Here is a 24,053-nt window from a genome sequence, read left to right on the forward strand (position 1 = left end):
TGCACTAAGTGTAATAGTTTGTGAAGACCAGGTAAAATTATAATACATGCTTTGTCAGAATGTTTGCTGAGTTTCATGTTAGTGCCAGAGTGTGTGTTTAGGGTATTTGCAGTCAACTGCACTGAATCAATTTCTTTTCTATAAAGGTATAACTCACATATGGTAAATCTGACCTTTTTTCCCCTGATCGATCTGCTTCTGTGCATTGATCGCCAGTCTTCACTATTCAGGCAGAAGAATGTGATTTCATCTCAGTTAGTATGGCTGAAAAAAAATGTAGCAAAAACTTTTTTTGCTATTGTGTCGTTTCACAGAACTTTAACATGAATAAGAAAGTGGGATCGTTAATGGATGCAGAAAATGTTACCAGCAACTCTGAAAACAGCTGAAAGTCACAACAATAGAACAGCAAACATGACAGTTCGGACTGCATTTTGTATCACAATGGTGCTGACAACATTGAAAATTTCTGGAAAACTGAAAACCATTAACAGCAGTGCAAAGGATGCATGCCTTTGACTTCCACGCAGTACTGATTAACTGGGAAGGCAGCGATGTGTGCTGCTGCTCAGGGGGTGGTGAAGTGTAGAGTTGTCATGGGGTCCACACAGCTTGATGGCCTTTTAATGCAACCTGTAAACAAAATGTTCTGGATGGTGTGCCTTCAGCAAGAATAGAGATGAGGTTTTTTTTCAAGTGGATATGGGACTGGGGAAGGGTAGAATACAGAAGTTAACTGTGCTGGCACCAGCACACCTTAGTGACAAGAAAGGGTTGGAGGAAGAGACTCCACAAAATACGGTGCCCCTTGGGATGTGTGTCTAAGGATGAGCTGGATAACTGTGAAATCTGTTTGAAGTTCAAACTAGGAATAAAGGAAGGGCAGCAAAGGCATTCATCCTCTTGCTCAGAGGAGAGGAAGAATGAGACATGCCGGGAAAGATTAAATGCTCTGAAAAAATAAGAGCTCTTACATTGTACAAGTGACGATTTGAATTCATATCTTTCTTTTCCTCATCAATGACATCTGTCTAGCATAATTACAACTGCTGGTGAGCAGGCATCACAGCTTTTTGCTCAGGCATTAAAGCAATAATTACTATGTTAGGAGGAAGACTTGGTAGCTGTGCAATGCACAAAATGCTTAAATATGGCACTGATTTTATGCTTTTATTGTGCAAGACACTAAACTTTTATAGACAGATGTGCTGCAGTTGTAGCCCTGCAGCACAGAAGAAAACTACCTGTACAGAGTATTCATCATGTTACACATGATGAATACATTTCCTGAGCCTGATTTCAGGTATCCAGAAGCAACTGGTTCAGAGCTTCATGAAAATAACCCTTTCCATTGAAAAACCCCTGCTGTGTTCCAGGCATTCTGCAAGTGGGGAAATTGTGATCGAGCACAATGCCCACCAGGGAATGGACTTGTGTTAGCAGTCTTTTGCCATTTAGCACTTAAATTAGGCTGCAGCATTTGTGTAGAAAAAACAATATGCCCAAAACCCAATACACCCTTAGTGCAGACTAAACTGCTGTTCAATATTATTAATGCAAAAGATTGTTTTGGATACTAGCAACAGAAAATCGTATTTGTACTGAAGTTTTAAAAAACAGTATCTTCATTATTGATCTGTTTGCAGTTTCTTAATTCCCCTCTTTAGGAAAATGTTAGTTCTTTGTGAAGAGAGAAATTAAATAGTGCACCTGATATGGTTTGGTAGTAAAACAATGGTGAGTTTGATAACTCTGTATTTCAAAGCTGAAGTTTCTCAGTGGTGGTGTTGGTATTCATCATTTAGAACACACAGGTGATATAAACGTATCTTCCAGCCATCTCTGTCTCCTGTCAGAAGACAGAGCAGCATTGAGCCAGACAAGAACAGAGGATGTAACAGGACAGTCCTGGGTAAAAGAATTGAAATTGTAATTTATATATCTTCCTCAACACAGTCTATTACCTGTCATGAAGGCTTTAGAGGTAATGCAACTAAGTAGTAGAACTCAAAATAACGAACTGGGTCTGCTACCTGCTCTGGTTTTAACAGACCAGCAAAGTGTATTTTTCAAGTTTTATGGAACACCTTTTAAGAACGCTTAGCAATTAGATTCTAATGGTAGCCACTCATGTGTTGTAACATCCAGCCATCTACATGAATTTATCTGTCTAAACATCTGTGGAAAATGAGCCAACACATTCTGTCACCTAATATTGTAAAGACTTTTAAAGTACATAGGAGTTTCCTCTTAACATCTTTATGATCGTTGGAATCTGGTTTGCCAGATATTACAAACTAGGGCCAGTGAGAAGTTCCTTGTTTCAATTATTGTTATGTCTCAATGGCTTTTTATATTTATATCTAGGTGAAATGTTTCAGTTTATTTTTCACCATCTCTTATGATGGGATACTAAGAAATACTATGGTACTGACAATATGCTCATGTATTAGCTGAAGTTTTTTTCTAGAAACAAGTTTCTACATTGAGTTTTGTCATGAAGGTCTTCAACACACGGATTGTAAAATCTCAGGAATCATCAAAAAATAAGTTAAGGTACAATAATTGCCCAAATCTCTTTGATTTTAAACTGGACAGTGGGTTTTTTTGGATCTGAATGAAATGCTAAGAGTTGACAGGTTGGACGTTCAATTTAGTATCTGGGGAGTTCAATGCAAGATAAAAAAACTGCACATTTTAGAATTTGATTATTGAGCATGCAGGGAACCTGTAACTTCAGTGCAGCCCAGCTTAGCACTAGTTTTCTTTTTCTCTTGGCTCTTAGGGTTTCCATCACTGAGGGCTCTGACAATGTCTCTTAAACAGAGAAGGGTGCTCTCTTTTATACTCCAAGTTCAAGCTCTTCTCCTCCCCTCCCCGCCGCCTTGGTCTTAGCCTCTCTGGTTGATTTTCAGCTTCACAGAGTCCAACATCACATCTTCAGTTCATGGACATCTTTATTTCTTCATGATATAGATATGTTTTAGACAAGCTCTGCCATGAAATATGTAAGTTGAGTATTGCCAGAAAATAAACCAATGTTCTGTGTAGTTTCCATGGAGCAGGTCTCTTCTGATGAGAAGGTACAGCATATATTCTGTAACAGTCACTTCAGAAGTAATGGTGAAGCTCCTGTAAATACAGAGTACTTGTCTCTGATAATCAGTGTGGGTTGTTCTTTTTGACATGAGTTTTTGCATGATCATTAAGAACTTGGTTCTCCAGACTACCTTAGTTGTGTGGTAAAAGGTGGCAGTGATTTCAATGTAGCTAATGTACTCCTTTTTTCATCCTAGTTGAACAAAGAGGGTGCTGTAAATTCTTGGTAGAAGTTTCACACGGAAAGAGCAGGAGCAATACCAGGCATGTGCAGAATAACGAAGCTTTTAAGAATTATAAACAAAATAATGAAAAAAACAACCCCCTCCCCCCCCAAGCTCTTGTCTTCAAGCTGTGTTACACCTGCATCATCAGAAATAAGTCCCCAGCTGATATGCAGAAATTCATTGCCCCTACTTCATCTCCAGCAAGACATCTGTAAGAACATATGCTTGGCTGCTTATCGAGCAGTATGTGCAGTTCAAAAATGTTGCAAGTTTCAAGTAGCTGTGTCTCTCTCTGTTCTTTAAACTGGTCACGTGAGATGCAGCAGTTGCTAAGCCTGCAACACAGATTCTCACTTGCTGTGAGGAAAGGTTTCCCAATGAATCCCAGAGCGAATAGGACATTAAAATATCATTAAAATACAATTGCATCCTGGAGCTTAGCGCCTTCGTTTTGCTTTGCAAATTTCAACCTGTGTTCTGACGAAGCTTTTTGCAGTTAGGTTTTTCCACTGGCCCAGCTGGAATGGACATCAAACGTTTTAGTGCTCAAACTGGACTAACAGTTTGAGGACAGTTTGAAGGGCAAATTATCCCATATCACCTCAGTGCAGTAACCTGAATCATCCTTGGAAGACACCTACGTGAGGTTTTCATCAGACTTGGGATCCACAGGGTTCATGAGCACAGGCGGTGGACAGCAGAAGAGTTCTTATGTTGCATTAAAGTCTGGCATGATTATAAGTTTTAACAGCTATGATAGAGTTTCTTGACTCACTTTGTTGTCCCAAAACCTGGGGTTTGTTTACCTGGTATGCACTATGCTAATATACACACAGAGAAGAGGTATTTTATTGCATATTTGCGCAGATATGGGTGTCTGTCGCAAGACAGCAGGCCAAGCTTCCAACTCAACAGTTATTTATACGTAAAGCATTAACATATTCCTAATACATATGCATTGTTGTTCTGTTAAATGAATGGTTGAAGTCTCTTCGTCCAGCACGTAAATTAGTATGCACACTCAGTTTCTTCACCTTTTGAGTCTGGGATATAATTGAGATACATGGTCCATGAGTTGCTGGTCGCGATCTCCCCCTGCTGGAATTACCTTTCCCCTAGTTACCTGTTGCTTTTGGCAAGCTCAGCAGCTTTTCATAGCTTGTTATCAATTCTTACTATTCATCACATTCAGAGATTTCTAGCAAATATTCAGCTGAGGGCATGGGTTGCCCTGCTTGCTGCTCTGCAGGCAGGAGGCCCGCAGCCCAGAGGCATCCATGGGGTGCATTAAGAGGAGTGTGGCCAGCAGGACGAGGGAGGTTCTCCTTCCCCTCTACACTGCCCTAGTGAGGCCTCATCTGGAGTACTCTGTCCAGTTCTGGGCTCCCCACTTCAAGAAAGATGAAGAGCTATGGGCGAGAGTCCAGCGGAAGGCTATGAGGATGGTGAGGGGACTGGAACATCTCCCCTACGAGGAGAGGCTGAGGGAGCTGGGCTTGTTCAGCCTGAAGAAGAGAAGGCTACGAGGGGACCTAATATATGCTTACAAATATCTCAAGGGTGGGTGTCAGGAGGATGGGGCCAAACTCTTTTCAGTGGTGCCCAGTGACAGGACAAGGGGCAACGGGCACAAACTGAAGCACAGGAAGTTCCGTCTGAACATGAGGAAGAACTTCTTCCCTCTGAGGGTGACGGAGCACTGGAACAGGCTGCCCAGGGAGGTTGTGGAGTCTCCTTCTCTGGAGATATTCAAAACCCACATGGACAAGGTCCTGTGCAGCCTGCTGTAGGTGACCCTGCTTTGGCAGGAGGGTTGGACTAGATGACCCACAGAGGTCCCTTCCAACCCCTACCATTCTGTGATTCTGTGATTCTGTGATCACACTGTGGTTCTACTTTGGATAGGTACACCCCTCGCATGAACAATTATTGTTTCACATTTTGATTCCCCTTTTGAATCATTAGTATAATAACTTGAGAATAGATGGATCCTGTAGTTGCCAGTGTCAGTATATGGAAGACAGATGCATATGGATTTGAACTGTCTTTTTAGCAACTCATCCGTATGTCAAGTCAGACTTCTATGATTAAAGCCGCAGTCGTTAGTGTTGAGTTAGCATCAAAGTTGGATAATCATAATTTCTGTTTTGTTCTTAAACAAGGAGTTTCATTAGGAAAAGAAAAAAAGGAGATTAAGGTTGTTCATCTTGGTCTCTGATATTCTAGTATCTTCTACAATTCGCAGAGATGATTTCTGCTTAGGATTAAAAATGTGAATACAAATGCTATAAAATGAAAGTTGATGAAGGAAATGCAGACAGGTTTTTCCAGTGAAATAGATTAAATATGTCACTTAATGTGCAGTTTATTTGCAGCATAGGGGAAGATTTAATAACACAAAGTGTAGTGGAAGAATCCTGAATTCTATCGTAATTATTGGTGTTTTACTTGTGAAGAAATACTAGTTGGAGTCCTCAACAGGACATGCAGAAACATGGTGGTGGACAGTAGTAGCTGGAAGAGAATTCCAGACCATATAGCAGTGAGAACTATTTGAAAGTGTTGTGGTTTGGCCCCAGCCAGCAACAAAGGACCGCGTGGTTGCTCTATGGCCCGTCCCCCCGCTGGGGTGGGGAGGAGAATGGGAAGAAAAAGGCAAAACTGGTGGGTCAGGATGAGGGCAGTTTAACAGAACAGCAAACGAAGCAAACAGTAACAACAATACTGATAAGGTGAATATACAAAAAGAAGGGAATATGAAGAGCAACTCTCTCACCACCTGATGCCCAGCGGCTCCCGAGCCGCAGTTCACCTTCCTCCGGCCAGCTCTCCCCTTCAGCACCCAGCATGATGGCACATGGTATCAAATACCGCATTTTTTGGGCCAGTTTGGGTTAGCCCATTCGGCTGTGTGCCCTCCTGGCTTCTGATGAAAATTAACCCTACCCTGGCTGAACCCAGGACAAGCTTAAAAAATTTTAAAAATAAAATAAAACCAGGGTGCAGTAGAAAGAAAGGATTCCTCAGGCTAGATTTTCAGAAATTAATGTCTGAATATCAGCTCCTAAATCTTTTTGTAAGTATATGGGTTGATGAGTAGCCAGGAGTTCCTATCTGAATACTATATGGAGGTGCCTTTAGTCTATTCATCTGAGAAAGACTAGAATTTTACTTTTTAGCATTTTCCTGATAAATTAAAAATTTAGGAAACAAATGTGAAGCATCCAAGCAGGAGGATGTTCCTAAAGAAAACCTGATGTGTTCTGTTGTAATGCTATAACACCAGTCTGCCTTTCACCATCTTTCAGTTCCTAAGCCGAGAGCCAGGGTTTCAGAAACTGTACAAGGGAGTAGGGATCTGTTTATATTCTTTTGACGTTGGCCATGACATTCTCAGCTCAGAAAAATCAGATTAATCCTGGTTTTTGATGTTCCTCCTGGGAGAAAATTCTCTATTAAACAGTTGGTATGAATTTAATCCGTTTTGCATTCCATTCTCAAGAATGCTGGAACTACTGTTTGCAAAAAAATCCTTTCAAACGGACAAGCAAATATTTCATTCTGAGTTCAGCCTGGGTACAGGTCAGGTAAGAGAAAGGTGTTGGGTTACACAGGAAGATACTACAAAGAAAAAACACCTTGCACAACTTCCCCCTGCAGCTGAATGCAAAATGTCTGTACATTCCCATTTAATTGAGGGGTGATAAAAAACAGGAGAGATGTTGAGCCAGGTATTTCAGAAAACATTCACCCTTAAATTCAGTCACCACCTCTTCATGCCTTTCTGAGTGTGTGGTGTGGTACAGCATGGGCAAGCGCAGGCTGATGCCTTTCTTTTCCCTGCAGAGTGGATTCTGCACGAACTAGCCTCTCTGTATTTTAATTGTTTTTTTCTGGTTGCTGGCAAGAGTTTTTAAAACACCTCGCTTCCCTTGTATGAAAGCGGTGCTGGCTCAGTGCACAAAGCTGCACCCAGCATGGGGCTGAGTGGTCACAGGCTGTCCTGATCAGTAAGCACCACAGCAGTCTGTATTTACTGGTTACTGAGCTCCCGAAGGAGGCAGGAAGGAGCACTTGGGCACCTATAAGTCTTTGCTAGTGCCAAGGTGGGCAGAAGCGGAAATGTGACCTATTCAAAGTGGAAGATTCGTCATGGTATGGTGCTGTTTCACTGTTTCCACTCCAAATGGGTGTTATGGATAAATTTCTTCAATAAAAGAGAACTCGTTTCTGATATGTGATATTATATTGTAGTTTTGAGAAACAGTATAGATCCAATTAGTTTTGGCTGTTACCAGAGGCTGGAAGAAACAGGATAGTCAGTTGTGTAAACAGCAGCTTTTAATCTTGACTATGCCAGTCAAGTTCTTTGGTCAGGTAGGCTGGGTTCTGCTCCTTCCAGGTCCTGTTACACCTGCAAAGTAACAAGGGGAAAAGATGAAAAGTGGAGTTCGTATTCCAGCCCCTCGAGTTGGCTATTCACGAGCAGGTCTCAATGCACAGGATTAGGCATTCTCGTACTTAGATGGCAAATGCAGGAAAAGAAATTTGAGAAGGCACAATCTGGAGCTATACAGAAATACAGATAAAATACATTAAGATTTTTGAGTGCCCAGAGGAAAGGGATAAGGATGCATTCACATCTGTGATGGACTTCATGCTGAACACCATTTTCAAGTTGGTATACCCAATGCTGGGATGTATGGTATGAATAGATCTCTGATTTTTGGAGACTGTGATGTACTCATGCTTCATTATAGTCATAACAATAATATTATAAGGAAAAAAAAGAAGTGGAGGTTCTAAACAATGTCTTTCAGAAGTGTCCTGCGGACCTACTGAAGATTCAGAAAGGTCCTTCTAATTCTGTTTCTGTTTATCTGATATTACTTATCTGAGATGGTTCTTTCCTGAATCATGGTCATTTCTTCTTGCCTGTCCTCCTGATCTTGTTAATTTTGTATTTAAAACACAGTCCCACTAAAAATTAACATTTGCAGTAAAACACAAATCCAGCATGTGCTATTGTATCCCCAAAAATCTTTTAGTGAGGCTTCAGTTCTTGAATAATAACTAAATAAATGCAGAAGAGCCCTGCAAGATCCAGTATTGTGGTGTGAAAGCAAGGAGTTGAATTACAACGTAGACAGATCCAGAATTGCTATAAAATGCTGAAGCTCCTTTTGTTAGGAAAGCTTCACTTTCTCATACCAAAAGATAATGTAACCAAACGTTATGTTTTCCTTTGCTGCAAAATTAAACACAGATTAATTGTGTATTAGCTGAGTGGGTGTTTACCCGAGTTAGTTCTTTAGAGTACTGCTCTGGAATCCACGCTGTAAATGAACTATCTAGTCTTCTGGGATTAATCCAGTTTATCTGGAGAACACCCTCCAATTTGTCATAACATGATAACTGAGTAAATCTCACATAATCTGCTGAATTTACATATGCAGGCTATTAAAAGAATATGGAGTGATCTGACAGACACCTGAGAGGAGGACCATCACTTGGCTATGGCTGTCATTTTTTTTGTTGTCTCTTTAGTAAGAAAATCAGGACACCTCTTATTTTATTCCTGGGTGTGATATGTATTTTATGTGAACATATCTTTTTGTTCTTTTTCTATGGCACCTTACAGAATCTTGGTCCATTTAAAAAAAAAAAAAAAAAAAAAGAAGCTACAGTACAATATGATAGTGTAAATAATTTTTTTCCGTTTTTATCAGCCACAAAAAGGGCATAATTGTGTTGCATGCTCTTTCTCTGTACTATATTTATTACTATTATATTTAATAGCTGTGACAATATATTGAGGCTTTCTGTTTGTGCGGTCTTATTTATTTGTGTTTCTTTATTTTGGGGGTCTTCTATTTATTTTTAATTCTTTATTTTGGGGTCTTTTCAGGATGAGAACTCTAGATGATAAAATGCCAATTTAAGTAGATTGTAGACAGTATTATGTCTACTCTTTGTGCTTGAGTGAGAGAGATTTGTCCTTGTTCTGGTTGAGATGACAATGTAAAAGGTAGAGATGGGGAGTAAATTTCCAGGGCCTAACTATGTGCTTTCTGCTGGGCAGTTTTGATGGGGCGTGCATTTGGGATGCTAATGCTTCCTGCTCACATACCCTCATCCTGTGGTTGGTTGAACTCAGCATTAAACAAGTATGCATAGAAGGTCACTGTTATGCTAGTCACTGAAAAGATTCTAAAAAAATACAATGCTGTTTAGCTCATGCTGGTATTTCTCTAGTGTTAGCACTTAAAAATAGGTTCACCTCTACCTTTTAACTATGTCTTAGAAAAAAAGTAGTGTTCTTCAGACTTTTAAACTGTGATGTAGTCTGAAATGTAGTGTACTTCAGGTTGTTGCATTACTTCCTTGGATGCCTTTTTGGGCAATGTATGGTATATGAATAGCTGTATTTTGGCTGTAGAAAACCAGAGTCTCTCTTTACATTCAAGTTCAGATTTAAGTTTTGAATAATGCTGGAAACCCTAAGAATAAGTCTTCAGTAGAATCTGCCCATATTTGAGAAAATCTGTCTTTTGTATTCACCAAATTTCAGTGAAGTCCCTTTTACGGTTGCGTGTCATAATTCTGTGAAGTGTGGACTATATGAGTAGGTTCATTCACAACAGTTGTGCCAGGAAGCCGTGCTTGGAGTTTCTAGCCCTTAAGAAATTTCTTTTTTGAAACTTAGCTGTTCCAATGCCCAACACTGAACATGGGACTCTTCAGAAGACATCCCAGGAGCGGTATTCCTGCTGTAATGAGCAGAGATACTTACTTTAGATGTGACTAGAATCAAAAATAGGGATGGAAGAAGCTGGATAAAGATGAACACAGAACTCGTGGGATGGCTAGGTGCATCACATTTGTGTGTGAAGTTTACATGCATGCCGTTGACTCAGTGAAAGGGCTTCAAAATGTCTGGTGCTATCTTTCTGGAAGGGTTTGTTCCTTCTGACTGCTGGAAAGGTGGTTTGAATCCCCATGTGCTCTTGCACTAACATAGTACCCATTAGGAAGGAGGTGAAGCAGTACTACAAGGGTGAAAACCTGGAGCTGTGGCAAGCAAAGTTCTGGTTTTGACCTTCTTAGCGTCGGCCCATCCTTTGAATAAAGGAGAACAAGGCAGCATGTTCCCTCTTAATCTAATCCTCATCACACATCCAAGGCAGTGGGTTGTACCATGTCAGGTGCTGGCATTGGCTGCCTTCTCCCTAGAGATTCACAGCAACACTTGGGTGTATCAAATATCATTGCTGTGCATGTGATCCATTGTGTTCCTTAAAATAAAAATGGAGTCATCCACACTTGTTCAAAGTGCAAAATGCTCTCTGCATTTATTCTCTCCACCATAGTACAATAACTGCTGCAAAATTTCCAAAGTGTATATCAGGTTACAGATTAGTGCAGGCCCCTGTGATTCTTAGAATGGCATGGGGCTGTTTTTGTTTACTGATGACATTTATCCTCTCATTTCCTTTTGGAAGCATGACAGCTTCTTGCTGTCTGATGGGAAGTGTACTTACAGGATCTTCTTTTCATGCCGTGTCTGATGATAAACACTCCACTGCATAGTATCCACGTCTGCTTGTTGTGGAGCCACTGTTACTGCTGTCAGGAGTCAGTCTGGCAGGCACTTGGCTGGCCAGGAAAGTAAACGGGTTTGTAAGTGCAATTATCTTCTCTTGCAGGAGGAGACCGAGAGCGGATGACAGCTAATCATGAGACATACCTTCTTATGGCGAGCACACAGAATGACATGGAGGATTGGGTGAAATCCATTCGCAGGGTTATATGGGCACCATTTGGAGGAGGTGAGTCTGTGAGGGAACATGCAAGGCTTCCAGATACAAAAAGACACATAAGGGTTCTTCTGTTGTCTCTCAGTCACAGCCAGAGTTTTGAAGTGAGGAGGAGGAGCATGGTCTAGATCTTTCAGAAAAAGTGGACTAAATCCTTTATTTTCACTTGCAGTGCAGGTATGGGGCATGTTCCCATGCAGAGGGCTCAATTAAAAGGCTTTAAATTGTTTGGAACCACTTCCCTTGATGAGAATAGCACATGCTAGTGCATTACCAAGGTGAGGGGAAGTTTTCACAGACGGTTGGTCCTCTACAAAATCAGCTTTCCTGCAGAGAGAAGCAGGGTAATTCCTTTGGTCACCAGCTGAAAGACCATCACTGTGTTTCATAAATGCCTGTTACAAGAAGCGGTCAGTGATTCTCCTGCAAGTAACAGCTACGACCAGCAATAGTATTATATAAATCTATGCACTCCAATATAAGCCCCAGAATATTAGCACTAGCAGTATAGGATAGTTTCTTTTTCTGTTGATTGGCATGCCCAATAATTTCAATAGTACTGGATCAAAATTTATTGTCAGATGTCTAGCTGACTTTTTTAAAGCTCTCTTATCTTGAATGGGCTGCAAATTTTAATCATAATTTTCAAAATTATTGTGATAGCATATAATTAATTATTAATAATTATTAATTATTGTTAATTGCTTCCCAAATAATATTGTTGATAATATTATCGTAATACAAGTATGATTGATATACTTGCACAAAAATATCAGTACGTTAATCAGTCTGTTTCTTGGACCTCTCAGATCTCAAGCACTGAAATATTTTTCCACTGTGAAAGAGCACCTGTATTGCATCAGATGCTCTTTGGTCTTGTCTGCAGGTTGCTGGAAAATTAAGTCAGGCAGCATTTTCTGTGCTGTTTCATGACGAGAAGCATAGTTATCACTGAAAATTGTGATTTCTGACTGCAGATGTCTTCTTCTCAACTGCCAGGTAGACCACAGGAAGAAAGGATGGGAGGGACTGAAGGGAACTACCATTTTAAATAAAACTTTTCTTGTAAGCCACCCATCTTCCTTTGTGATTTACTCAGGTCACACAGTCCTTAGGAGAAGGCTTTGGCCTTGATGGTGGGCTGCGCGGAGGGACTTGGTCAGCTAGGTTCTGCCTGACACCTCTTCAGACATGACTGTCTTCTCTTTGTCTCCTCCTGGGGAAATGTGCCTTGGAAAGAGGATGCTAAGCAGTCATCTCACTGGGATCTGACCCTATACGTTAATAAGATGGCACAGTCCTGGATCTGGGCGTGTAGATCTTATAGGAAGATGCTTTAAAAAAAAACAGAACAAAAAACCAAACCCCGAAACCCACAAAATGAATGGTTTGTCTTAAAAGGTGTGATCCTCTACAGGCATATTTATTTGGTTTGGGCAAGGGGAGGTAAGAAATCTGCTTGTTTATATAGCACGAAGATTACCCACTCCCAACTTTCTCTTTGTAAAGCAGACCTCATGTTGAGCTCCTCAGTGTTCTCTTACTCCAGTCCAGTAGCAGCGTAAGCTACTGTGGCAATAATAAATTTGGGGGCATTACAGAACTGGATTTTTCAAAGTGTATCTTTGTGGTTTTTTTTGCATTTGGCTTCCAGCACTACAGTATCTTTCTGTGGCAAATAATGAGGAAAGGCAATCTTGCAGTTCTTCTGCAAGCGGAGAAGTGTCTACATTTTACAGGTGGGGAGCTGAGATTAGGCGAAACTCAATTTCTAGCCCAAGTCCATGCACAGAGCTATGAATAGAAACCAAATCTCCCAAGTCCTGACCCTATAATTTCTTCACCAGCTCATCATTTTCTTTTATAGGACAAGAGCTATTTCTGGTTTACAGCTGGGAATCCTTCCAGCCACCATGAAAATTCTCAGGACACAGTCATTGTTGTAGGAGTGTTTAATGCCAGTCACAGAGGGAAGCACCTCCCTGAAGACTTTGCATGCTTATTTATATAAAACAAGAGATGGGTGCAATCCTTGAATTGCTGTTTAAATTAATTTGTAGTTAAAACACTTCTAAGCATATTCTTTTTGTTTTTCCTATTGGATTTCTTGAGCAAATACACTGACTTAGCGTTATTTGTGTTTGGAAGCAAACAGTTAATGCCTCGGAAAACATGAGAATAGATGGAATATGGTTTTCGGGTTTAGTGTTCACAGAGAAGGTATGACCATGATAACAAGACAAAAGCAGTATTGTGGGATGTGTCACCGTTAAGAGCTGTGTTTCTGGCATGTTCTCAATTTTATTAACTACTTGTTACTGAAGTTGATAGTCTGAGCTATCTTAACAAGTCTTAATAAGCCCAATTAACTGTTCCGTAATTATGTATGGCCAGACATGCTTATGTTTTTATTATCCCTTGCTACATGGATGTTGCTACAGCTGCTGCAACAGTCTGACCCTTCTAAAGAAAGGGAATTCTGGCTTAAGTTGTCTAAGAGCCTGCCTTTATGAGCTGTATCCACTGAAGGTAAAAATGTTTTTATCTATTACATTAGCCGTAAACCAGATATAGAAAAGTTGCAACCACATGACGATGACTAGCCAGTAACAAGTAATTACTTGCAACACAAAATTATTTCAGACAGCTAATAATTCAAAACACCAGTTTTAGACCAGCTTCCTAAATTTCAGTACTAGATTGTAAACCACAATAGTCTAGCATCATACAAGTCAAGTGCCACTTTCAGTAACCTATTTGAATTTTCTGGTTCTTTTAAGCATTATAAGCAAGCTCTGTGTGTGTGTGCACATGTGCAACAGATGTGTCTGAGCCTTGGCGAGCCACTGATATTTAAAGTTTGTCTGGCAGTGGGAAAGGTCTCCTGGTACCAGAGCGAGGAGCTCTGTAAATGATTAACCATATCATTAAATCGTTATTTGTTAATCTGTGCTAGAAAGAGAAGGCACGAGGGGGGCAGGTGGGAATCTGTTAAGGTGATCAGAAGCAGCTTGTTTTTTGCACTGAAAGAATAAGGTGACTGTGGAAAAAATTCTGAAAGGGAAAAGAAATGTAAATGAGCCAGGGCATGTAATGCCTGTTTGCACATGGAATTCCTTTCCTGATTAGATTAAAGAGGCAATTTTTTACAGGAGGAAAGGCCTGAGCTTTAATTGCAGAGCTAGCAACTAAGGGGGAGGGAGGAGACGAGAAGAAGGAGCATGAGCATTTTAGCAGGGGTAGTAGTGTAAGGACTGGCACCTCCTGTGGGAGCCAGGGCAGCCTGCTTGCTTTTCAAGCTGCCACACACGACAGCCGCCTGAAGTCAACTCAAAGTCACCCAGAGGAACAGACAAATCTGTGTTGCGGCGGCTCCCTCCTCTACATCGCTTCCCTGCACCTGCTGCACGCAAGGGGCTGGTGCAGGTGACGGCAGCAGCCGTGGCTGCCATTGCCAGGCGTGGGAGCGGGAGGAAGTGAACCAGCAGAGCATCCCTGTGCGGAGGCACATATTCCTCAGCAGCTCCCCAGGATCCTGCCGGCAAAGAAGCGCTGCTGCCGCATCTGACGCACCACTCCCATGAGAGCTTCTGGTACTTCGAAGGCAATAAAACAAGCGAGAAGCCCATAAGAACATCAGACAGTGAGCTGGATATATGAAAGGACTTTTGAAAGGAATCTGTTATGGACAGAGAGCCTTTCGGGTGAAGCAGCTGTTGTTTTTGCTTCTCAGTTGCCGAGATAAAGGGAGCCAGCAAGGAGTATCGTATCCCGGAGGATTCTTCAGTGGCCTTTTTGGTATTGTTCTTCTTTTTCGCCTTGGCACCGTGAGGCGCTGACCTTTTCCTGTGGAACTGGAGTCTCTGCCACTCAACCCCCTGTTCCATCTGGGAGGAAGAGGTCTTTCCCCTCTGTCTGTGCAGGCACTTCTGTATGAATGGAAGACAGATCTTTTTGCTGAAACTCTTTTGTTGTGACATTGCGTGACAGACAGTTGTCTTGCCATGGGAAATATACGAAACAAAAGGAAATAAGAGAGGCGGAAGAAAATTGTTCCCCAAAGAAAAACTGAAACAGGGAAGAGAACATTAAAATCACTTTGAGCTCTACCCAAGATCTAGAAGACCATAAATCTCCTAGGTCCAGAGGAAAATACACTGTTACAAAAACTCCTTGGCAGTCAGTAATGATGAGCAGTCGTGGTGTTTTGTCTGGATGCAGCTGGTAAACGAAGGCTTTGGAGGGGCGTGGGGGTTCTGGCCTGTATGATGCCTGAAGACAGAAATGCCGGAGTCCGCAGCCCAGGTGCCTTAGCAGCAGCTCCTTTCATTCCTAAAACTACTTACAGGAGAATTAAGCGGTGTTTTAGTTTTCGTAAAGGTAGGTCCATTCTGTTGCTGTGTTCTGCTTTGCTAGTGAAGCCATGGGTTCTGAGAAGTCATGGGGGCTGTGTGTGCAGGGGCAGATGAGAGTACGGAAACAAAAGGCATTAAACAATGCAGATGCCAACATTCCTTGAATGATTTATTTACTTCTTTGTTCATTTGTTTGTAGCTGGCCAGCTGATACTGTCACCTCGACATAATAGCCCATGAATGGGCTGCCTGAATGAGGTGACTTGAGACAAGATTGTTGCAGAGCCTCTGAGCAAAAATCAGTGAAAGCAGTGGGGGAATCAGACCTGTGATGCTCTGAGTCACCTATTTGTCTGGCAGAACATCAGGGAAAAGAGTCTGGGTTTGCATTTTGTCTGTGCAGCAGGAGAGGGGAGAAGAGAGGGAGCAAAGCAACATGATAAATGTGCATCTGTGCAGTAGACTAAGTCCTTGGTTGGATTCAGAGATTTCTGATGGATTGAAGTGTAGCCCTACAATGCACTGTCCTGTTGCAAGTACTGCATTGCCACTTCATCCTGCTGCCCTGCAGCCTGTGTTTGCCTTTCCACCTGCTGCATAGAGATATTTAAAGCCAGTTTTCTTCTGCATTGCACATACTCCTGTTGAAGCAGAGCATGGCAGTACTGGGGGGAGGAGGGCAAAAAGGAGGCTGGCTTTCAAAATATGTCAGCTGGAAGCACTGGAAGGGAAACACATGTCTGAGAAAGAGATAGGACAAGTGATGATAAGGTGCCACGGTGCTTGGGATGGGTGGGGAGAAACTACCTCTGTGACGAGGACAAAAACTTTGTGTGAGGAAAGAGGAGAATATTGGTGCTGCCTGAAAAACTACTCTGGACAGAGAAATCGAAATGAAAGGACTGAATTGTCATGTTGTTCTGAAGTGTGAGACATGATCTTACACTGTGCTTATAGAAATGCAATCATCTTCATGTCCTGCTCCTCCCTAAACTGTTCCTCCATGCTACCATTTGTCCTTTTGCAAGACCATGCAGCTCTTTGCTCACAAGACTCAATAGTGATGTAGTGACATCATTGCTTTTGAGGGTTGTGTGTGTAGGCAGTCAGGGGCGATGCCTTGGAATAAGGGATCACAACCAGTGAGGGACTGACTGCAGAACTACAGCAGAGATCAGCTATCACTTGCAGCTGAGATAGCATTGAAAGCTGTTTTCCCCCTGTACCCCCACTCCCCAAGGCCAGCATTTCCCTTGGTTGCTGGACTTCAGTCCTTGTGGAGACTGGCCAGGAGGATGTGGATGTGTCCATATGAAGTGTGCTAGTACATTTCAAGGTGTCGGTGTGAATTAGAGCTGTCTGTTCCCCCTTTATACAGTTAACTATTTGAGAAATATTTGGAAGTTGAATAAAGGATCAACTGATATTTTTGTGGACAGCTGCCTTTGTGCCCAGGGTGCAACCTCAGCATCTCCAAGAGCTTCCGCTGTTGATTCTTTCCCCCTGTATTCTGACACAGAAACTCTTCACGTCTAAAACTTCAGGTGAAGCTGCAGTGCTTGGGGCAGAGGACAGAATGATGGCAACCATGCTGCTAATTTGCTTCCCTCCACATATCGTTTGTTTCAGTTGCTTTCTTACATGCGTTTTCTGTCAAGAGCGTTGTCACGAGGTGCTTAAATCAGAGCTGCAGAATGCTGGGTGCGCATGTTTAACTAGGTCCGAGTCCCACTGAAGTCAGCAGAAAGATGAACATTAACTGGACTTTTAGTCGTCTTTACTATGGTTGCACAGGGAAATTAGGCTAACTACACTTGTCTTATTAATTGTCATACTGAATTCTTATAGCTTCATTTGCAGATTATACGTAAGTATAAAAAAGGGCAAAATTAGCTTTTTAAAATTTTAAAATGTTTTTTAAATTGCCTCCCTTCCTTTCCAGCCTGTAGCTAGTCTACTCTTATTTCAGAGTTGTTTTTTCTAAGCCGTAACCTCTAGTGTGCAGCTGTGCCAAACTCCAGGGCAGGAGTTTATCTTACATTATCTACTGCTGGCATCACACTGACTGTGGGGTAGGAGAGAGCTTGAAGGAAAGAAAATGAGTCGGGCAGTAACAAAATTCTGACACCATTATTTTTGGTGGAATTTTTCCTCTCCTGTACATTACAAAATTCTGTAGAGAAGAAGAAATTACTTCCTGCTTTTGATCCACTCAAAACAGCACTTAGTGCTGGGGAACACAGGACCAGAAGGCTGATAAGAAATAATATAAAACTCCATATTAAGTGTTATGTGGCCATGACAGCCACTTCTTTGTGTTATTCCAGGACATTTTTTCCCAGCCCTGCTGTTGAAAGCTATTCATTCACCTGATCTATTTTCATTGTCAATGAATTACTGATGTAGGATTGAGAGCTGCTTAAAATTATCATCTAGATCCTAAACTGAGGTCAATTCCTTTGACCGTAACTGACCCTTTCTGATCAGTATAGCCCATAAACTCAGAACTTGTTTGGAAGGACAGAGATCCTCTGCTGCATGTGGAGAGAACACATGTACAGGCTTGGGCTGTCTCTTGAAAGCATCAGCCCTCTGTGCTTTATGCTGTCTGAAAATTATGCTGTCATTTGAATTGCTGAGGGGTGACTTGGGAAAGGCAGAAACCTTCTGACTTGCTGAGTGTGTGTGCTGTGATAGAGCTAGAGTGGCAGGTGGGCTTTTTCAAGCTATTCCTTACAGAGTAAGGAGACAGAACTACCGCCTAGATCTCTTGCCTTTTTTCTTACTGAATCAGAAGCTTGGAGTCAATAGACTTGAGATGTGATCCCTGCCTGTGTTCAGCAGCTAAGAAAATCATTGACTAATAGCATTCTTAGATTTTTAAAACATACTTCAGCTGTGAATATGTACCACTGAAAACACCACAGTACTTTCACAACTTGTGAGTAGACATACACAGAATTTGCATATAGCAGTATAGTGTCTTTCAGAAGCTTTATGGGTATCTGTTAGGATTGGAAATACAGTTTCTTAAAATGTTTACAAAACTTCTGCCATGGGTGTGTTTTAGTTAATGAATAACTGCTCGGCATGCCCTTTACTAGCATGTGATTTTCCTCTTTGATGTTATGCGTGATCGTGGGTTAATTGGATATAGCTTTAAAGTCCCACAAGGGCCTCTCTGAAAAAGCAGCTCTGACAATTAAATCTAATGACTGGTCAGAACTGGAATCCTGTAAGTTTCCCTGTCTTCCACCAGCTGTGGGGAAGCCAAGCTGCTGCCATTCTGCATCTCAAGGATTCTTGTTTCTTTCCCCCCTGGAACCATATCCCAAGGATAAACCAAACCACAGGTCAGCAAGCGTGCATCTGTGCATTTCTGGATTTTGGAGACATTGAGATTTAGGAGGAAAGCTTGGGTTTGGATTACAACATGAGTTATGAGGGCTTTCTTTTATTTCGTTCTCCACAGAGGTGTTATTGTCATGGAAATTTACTTTTTAAAAAACAGCATGTGAAATAATCTCTGTGGTTTTGGTTATGTTGTAGTCTCCGTAAGTCTTTTCCTTGCTTCTCTGTAAAGGAGATGGTAGTAGTTACAAATTACATCTGATAGTGTTCACTGTTGTCTGCCTCTGCCGGCCACTAAGGTAACTGTATGTTTGCAACCACAATCCTTCACAGCTTTGCCTTTGCTTGATAATAGTCAATGTCTTAGTCTTCATAAACTATTAATCTGCAATGTCTCTGTAGCCGTTAGTTGTGATGTGAGAGGGGATAAAAGCATTAGAAGGGACAGTAGAAGGCGCACCTTACAGGGCAATGATCATGGCTTTTATTCCAAAACAGTGAAAAACCCAACAGAGACCAGAAAGATGATGAGCAGGGTAAAAGTTATGACTACATGATGTGGAAGCAGAGTTGTCATGTTTCCGCCACCTCTGCCCCTGGCAACTGAATACTTTTTCCATAAGGCATCAGCAAGTCTGTAACTTCAGGTCAGTATTTAAGCAGGCTTGTCATGCCTGATTCCTTTCATGGCGAAGTGCTGCCTGGTGCAGTGTTCTGTGTCTGTTAACTGAAGGAAGTACTTCTTTTGGAGTAGTTCAGCCTAGACTTGAAAACCAAAGCAAGCCTGCCTGAGATGAATTCCAAAGCCAAACAAATTGGAGAATGCAGAGTGTAGTAAATGGTGATGTGGTGATTTTCCATGAGACTTAGGTCTTAACTTTAGGTTATTACATGGTTGTCAGAATTACCACGCTAGCTGTGAGCTTCCCAAAGCTGAGTGTGGAGATCCTCATGCCTGTGAGGCAGGTATGGTATTATCACCATTCATATAGATGGGGATCCAAGTCCCTGAGGCTTTATCTGACACATGAGGATTGTGGGGCATACACCTACCCCTCCGGCTGTGAAGCATGTATGTGGCCAGACTTGATGCAACTGTGTTCTGAGGACTGTAGAGGATCTGAATCTAATCTGTCAAATCCAAGACAATGGCTTAGTTATTCCATCTCTCCTTCAGGCATTCCTAGCTATGTGTATTTTAAGTGTCTCAATAAAAGTTCTTTAATTTACAGTATATCTTATTGCAGTCAGTAGTAGAAACAATTCAATGTTTACACTTAAGGCAAAAAAATCTTATTCTGATTTTATTTGTTATCCATTAGACATGCTTTGAAAGCCAATTCTAAAATGAAAGAGGAAAAAAAAATGGCAAGCATCACAAAAAATGTATGCATTTTGACTGCAGTGCCATTACTAATAGGGGTTTCAAAGCAGTCTGGTAGGTTTGAGAACTTACTCTTTCCTCTGCAAATGTAAGCTGCAAAATGCACATTACTGATTATAGAATGTTAACATGGAGAGAAGAAAGTATAGCCAATAGGACAAATCTTATGCATACTAACTGTGCTGTCAGTGGGCGTGAGTTGTAATTGTACATCATATAATTGGAATATCCTGTCTTATTAATTTTGTTTGAAAAGAGGCAAAAACTCTTGTGTTTAAAACCAAGAGATCTCATGGGCTCTTGAAGGTAAGCTCAGACTGTGTGTTCATAGGACAAACTGGAGTAGGACAGTCAATTCCTATACCTAAGAAGGAGTAACCCAAGGGAAACAGCTCTGCAGAAAGGACCTGGGTGCCCTGGGGGACAGTAAGCTGGACACGAGCCAGCAGTGGACCTGGCAGCAAGGAAAGTTTGACAGCACTCTGGGAAGTATCAGCAGGAACAGATCCAGCAGAGAGAGAGAAGTGATTAACCTCCTCTGCTCAGTGTTTTTTAGGCCATATTCCAAATATTGTGTCCATTATAAAATAAAAATAAAAAAAAAAATAGGCAAGGCGAGGGGGAAGATAAAACAGGAGGGAGTTGAGCAAAGGACCACAAAGATGGCTGGGAGCTAGAACACATGCCCCAAGTGGGGCTTGTTCGGCAAGGAGAGGGGACAATTTTGGGGACACTGAACAGCAGCCTTCTTGTGTATTAAGAAGGACTTTGGAGTCCCCAAACTCCCATAATCACACAGATTCCTTAACTGACTTTCAGTGGACCTTTCTCCTTAATTCTACTACTTTCAGAAGGAGGGTCTAGAAAATGGAGGGACTTCAGGATTTCTTCCATGTTGACCAGCAGCAACCCTTAACTCAGACAAATTCAAGAAACCCGAATTCATTTAGTACTCCTGCCATCCTCATAGGCACTTTGCAGAAGGTAGGTAAGAATTAAGAAAACATACTTTAACTCCTCTGCCTGCAAGCATGCAGAGGCTGAACTTTGCAGACACCAAATATTCCACATCAGTCAGTATTCTTAGCTTGACTCACTGTGAAATTTCAAATATTCCTTCTTTAACTGCTAATTGTCAGGTTTTGGGTTTTGTACAACATGAAAAAAGTGAGCTAATAAAGAGTGATTGTGTGATATTCAGTCTCTTTACCTACTGCTGTTTTTGGCATCCATGACTGTGGGTACTATGGAAATCACAAATACGCTGCTCTGCATCTCAGAATACTTTCCACTTATTTCCTGTGCTACAGTAAAAATAATTGCACTTAACTACAAACCCCAGACCTTCAGTATGGGTGACTGACAGCCTGCTACCCACTTACCATAACATCCTGGAGCATGTGCAAAGTAACCTCCCCCCTTACAAGTGACCTGTGAATTATGTACACATTGTAGGTTACTCTGAAAGGATGTTTCAATCTGAAGCTAAAGACCAAAAAACTACCTATGCTTGGAAGGCTCCTTTTCCAATTACGTACACTACAAAGTGGAGGGGGGGGGGGAAGCAGTAAGTCAAATTGTATCCTTCACTGAGCATACAGTTCCTACTGGTTTAAATAAGCTTTTGCTTTTGGCTCAAAAACTTCATTCACCCATAAATTACGAGTACATGAACAAAGAACCACTGTTCTTCTGAGGTTAAGTATGAATGCAGGTTTCCTGCAGTTCATCTGACGTATTTTACCTTTCATGTCAGGATCTTTTTTGATAAACAAGATTCATTGTTGCTAAAGCAGACAGTGATAATACAATTGGTAATACATTATAGGAATGGTCTTATGGTAATTATGTGTGGAAAAACATAATTAATAATTTGGTTTAGTGGGAACAAAATCCTGAGTTGTATTTACAAATTTTTAGCCCTTGATGTGTAAAGGTAACATTTATGTGCCACTGAAACTGATACAGGAGCTACCTGTTTTTTTAATAGATAATTAGGCATGAACAAAAGAAGGAGATGTGTATTACTTTTGAATCAGAAGTTTTGAAACAGAAAATCCTATTCGTATGATTTCTGTGTTTTCTGTGCTTATGGTCTGAAAAATCATTGACAGTATTTTAATTTTTTAAATATTTTTAAGTATTGTTGTAAATATGTCAGTCTAGTATTTCCATGAGAGTATCAATGGTGATATTGAGCATTTTATTCTTAAGAAAGCAGTAGGTTAATTGTCCATGCATTCAAATGACCTGTAAATAGTGTGGATTGTAATAGAAGACATGGGCTCCTCAAATGTTTTTACTAATTTCAGTCAAGTCACATCTCTCTTTTTCATGCAGGTATTTTTGGCCAGAAGCTGGAAGATACTGTCCGATATGAAAAGCGATATGGGAACCACCTGGCTCCTATGTTGGTGGAACAGTGTGTGGATTTTATCCGACAGCGGGGGCTAAAGGAAGAAGGCCTTTTTCGACTGCCTGGACAGGCTAATCTTGTCAAGGAGTTACAGGATGCATTTGACTGTGGAGAGAAGCCTTCTTTTGACAGGTAGAAGTCCTCCAGCTGTCCCCCACTCCCTGAAGCCTAGATAGGACATAATCTGCTGTACTGGCTGACCCACAGTGCTTTAGAACACGTGGCAGCAACAGATAGAGTGACATGTTGTTGTAGGTTTTTCTGTATGTTTCCTATTATCACTTAAAATGTCTGCTTATTTTTCTGACTCTGATGTCTGATTTCAAAGCGTTTCTGGAGAATTTCCATTTGTAGAAATCTGGTTAGGAGAAGTATTGGTAATGGTTTGGCTTAATCAAAAATATCTGGATTGCCTAGATCTTAGAATCATTTGAAATACAGTGGTGATGCGGGCATTTAGTCAGTTCCACAAAGGAAGAATTTCTCTTTATCACCAATTTCAATATGTTTTGTTACCTATAAAACTGACAGGAAGGGAAGTCTACTTTTAAGTGCTCCTTTATATTTTTGTGCCTTTGGTCTTAAAATAAAAGTCACTGTGACCATAATAACAAATTGCGTGGTTTTGAGGGTCCAGGTCCAATTTGTGTTCCAATATTTATACAGTTTTGCAAAGCTAATGAGAAATTGCTGGGCTAAGGAAACCCAGTCCTGTTCACACAGCTGTGTATGACTTCAGTCTTTTGTAAGATTAATTTTTTGTGCAAGTTCAGCTCTCCTCCTATGAGCATTGATAGCAGTAGTCCACATATTCAGAGTGTGCAATCAGAGAAACAGAACCAGTGGATTTTGAATGCCACATAGCCTTTTTAACTCTGATCAGAATTAATACGATGGTAATGAAGTTCCAGTTCAAGAGACTGTTAAACAGGTGGTTGCTCTCAGTGTGTGCCCTAAGTGACATCCATAACACACCTCCAAAATGGAATCAGGATACTTGACTCCAATTGAGGGTCTAATGTGAATTAGGTGGAAGAGGCAGGTTACATTTATTTTGTGGGACATTTGACTGACAGCAATACAAGTAACAGGAAGGAAAGCATAGCTCGATCTTTTAGGACCAAAACATGCCATGATATGAACCTGACTGCTGGAAATCATTTGCCTCCCTCTCTTCGCTGTTCCTATGAAATGAGCAAATTTTTTGTGCATGAAGGTATGTGTATCACAGATGCACAGAAGGCAGACATCTGTACTGCTGTTTTATTTCCAACAGTTTCCTCAGTCCTGACCCTCACATTAAGAAATATCAAGAGTTTATAATGCTCTGGAAAGAAAAGTAAATTGTCATCCCATGAGGTTTATTAGTTTCTCGTTGAAAGGTGATAGTTAGGATAATTGACC

General features: G+C 41.2%; 1 protein-coding gene across 7 annotated transcripts in view; it reads left to right on the forward strand.

Annotated features, from left to right (window-relative positions):
* The window catches only part of ARHGAP24 (Rho GTPase activating protein 24), a 259,532-nt gene that overhangs the window by 204,823 nt on the left and 30,656 nt on the right, over positions 1-24,053 (forward strand). For 6 of the 7 annotated variants that reach the window (XM_075421196.1, XM_075421197.1, XM_075421195.1 and 3 more), the window contains 2 exons: positions 11,033-11,155; positions 22,574-22,781. In XM_075421196.1, coding sequence (XP_075277311.1) covers positions 11,033-11,155; positions 22,574-22,781 — 331 coding nt within the window. Of the gene's footprint in view, positions 1-11,032; positions 11,156-14,395; positions 15,524-22,573; positions 22,782-24,053 lie in introns of those variants that run through there. The other variant, XM_009937124.2, reaches the window with a different exon arrangement.

Source organism: Opisthocomus hoazin, chromosome 5 (assembly GCF_030867145.1).
Source record: "Opisthocomus hoazin isolate bOpiHoa1 chromosome 5, bOpiHoa1.hap1, whole genome shotgun sequence".
Taxonomy (NCBI): Eukaryota; Metazoa; Chordata; class Aves; order Opisthocomiformes; family Opisthocomidae; genus Opisthocomus; species Opisthocomus hoazin.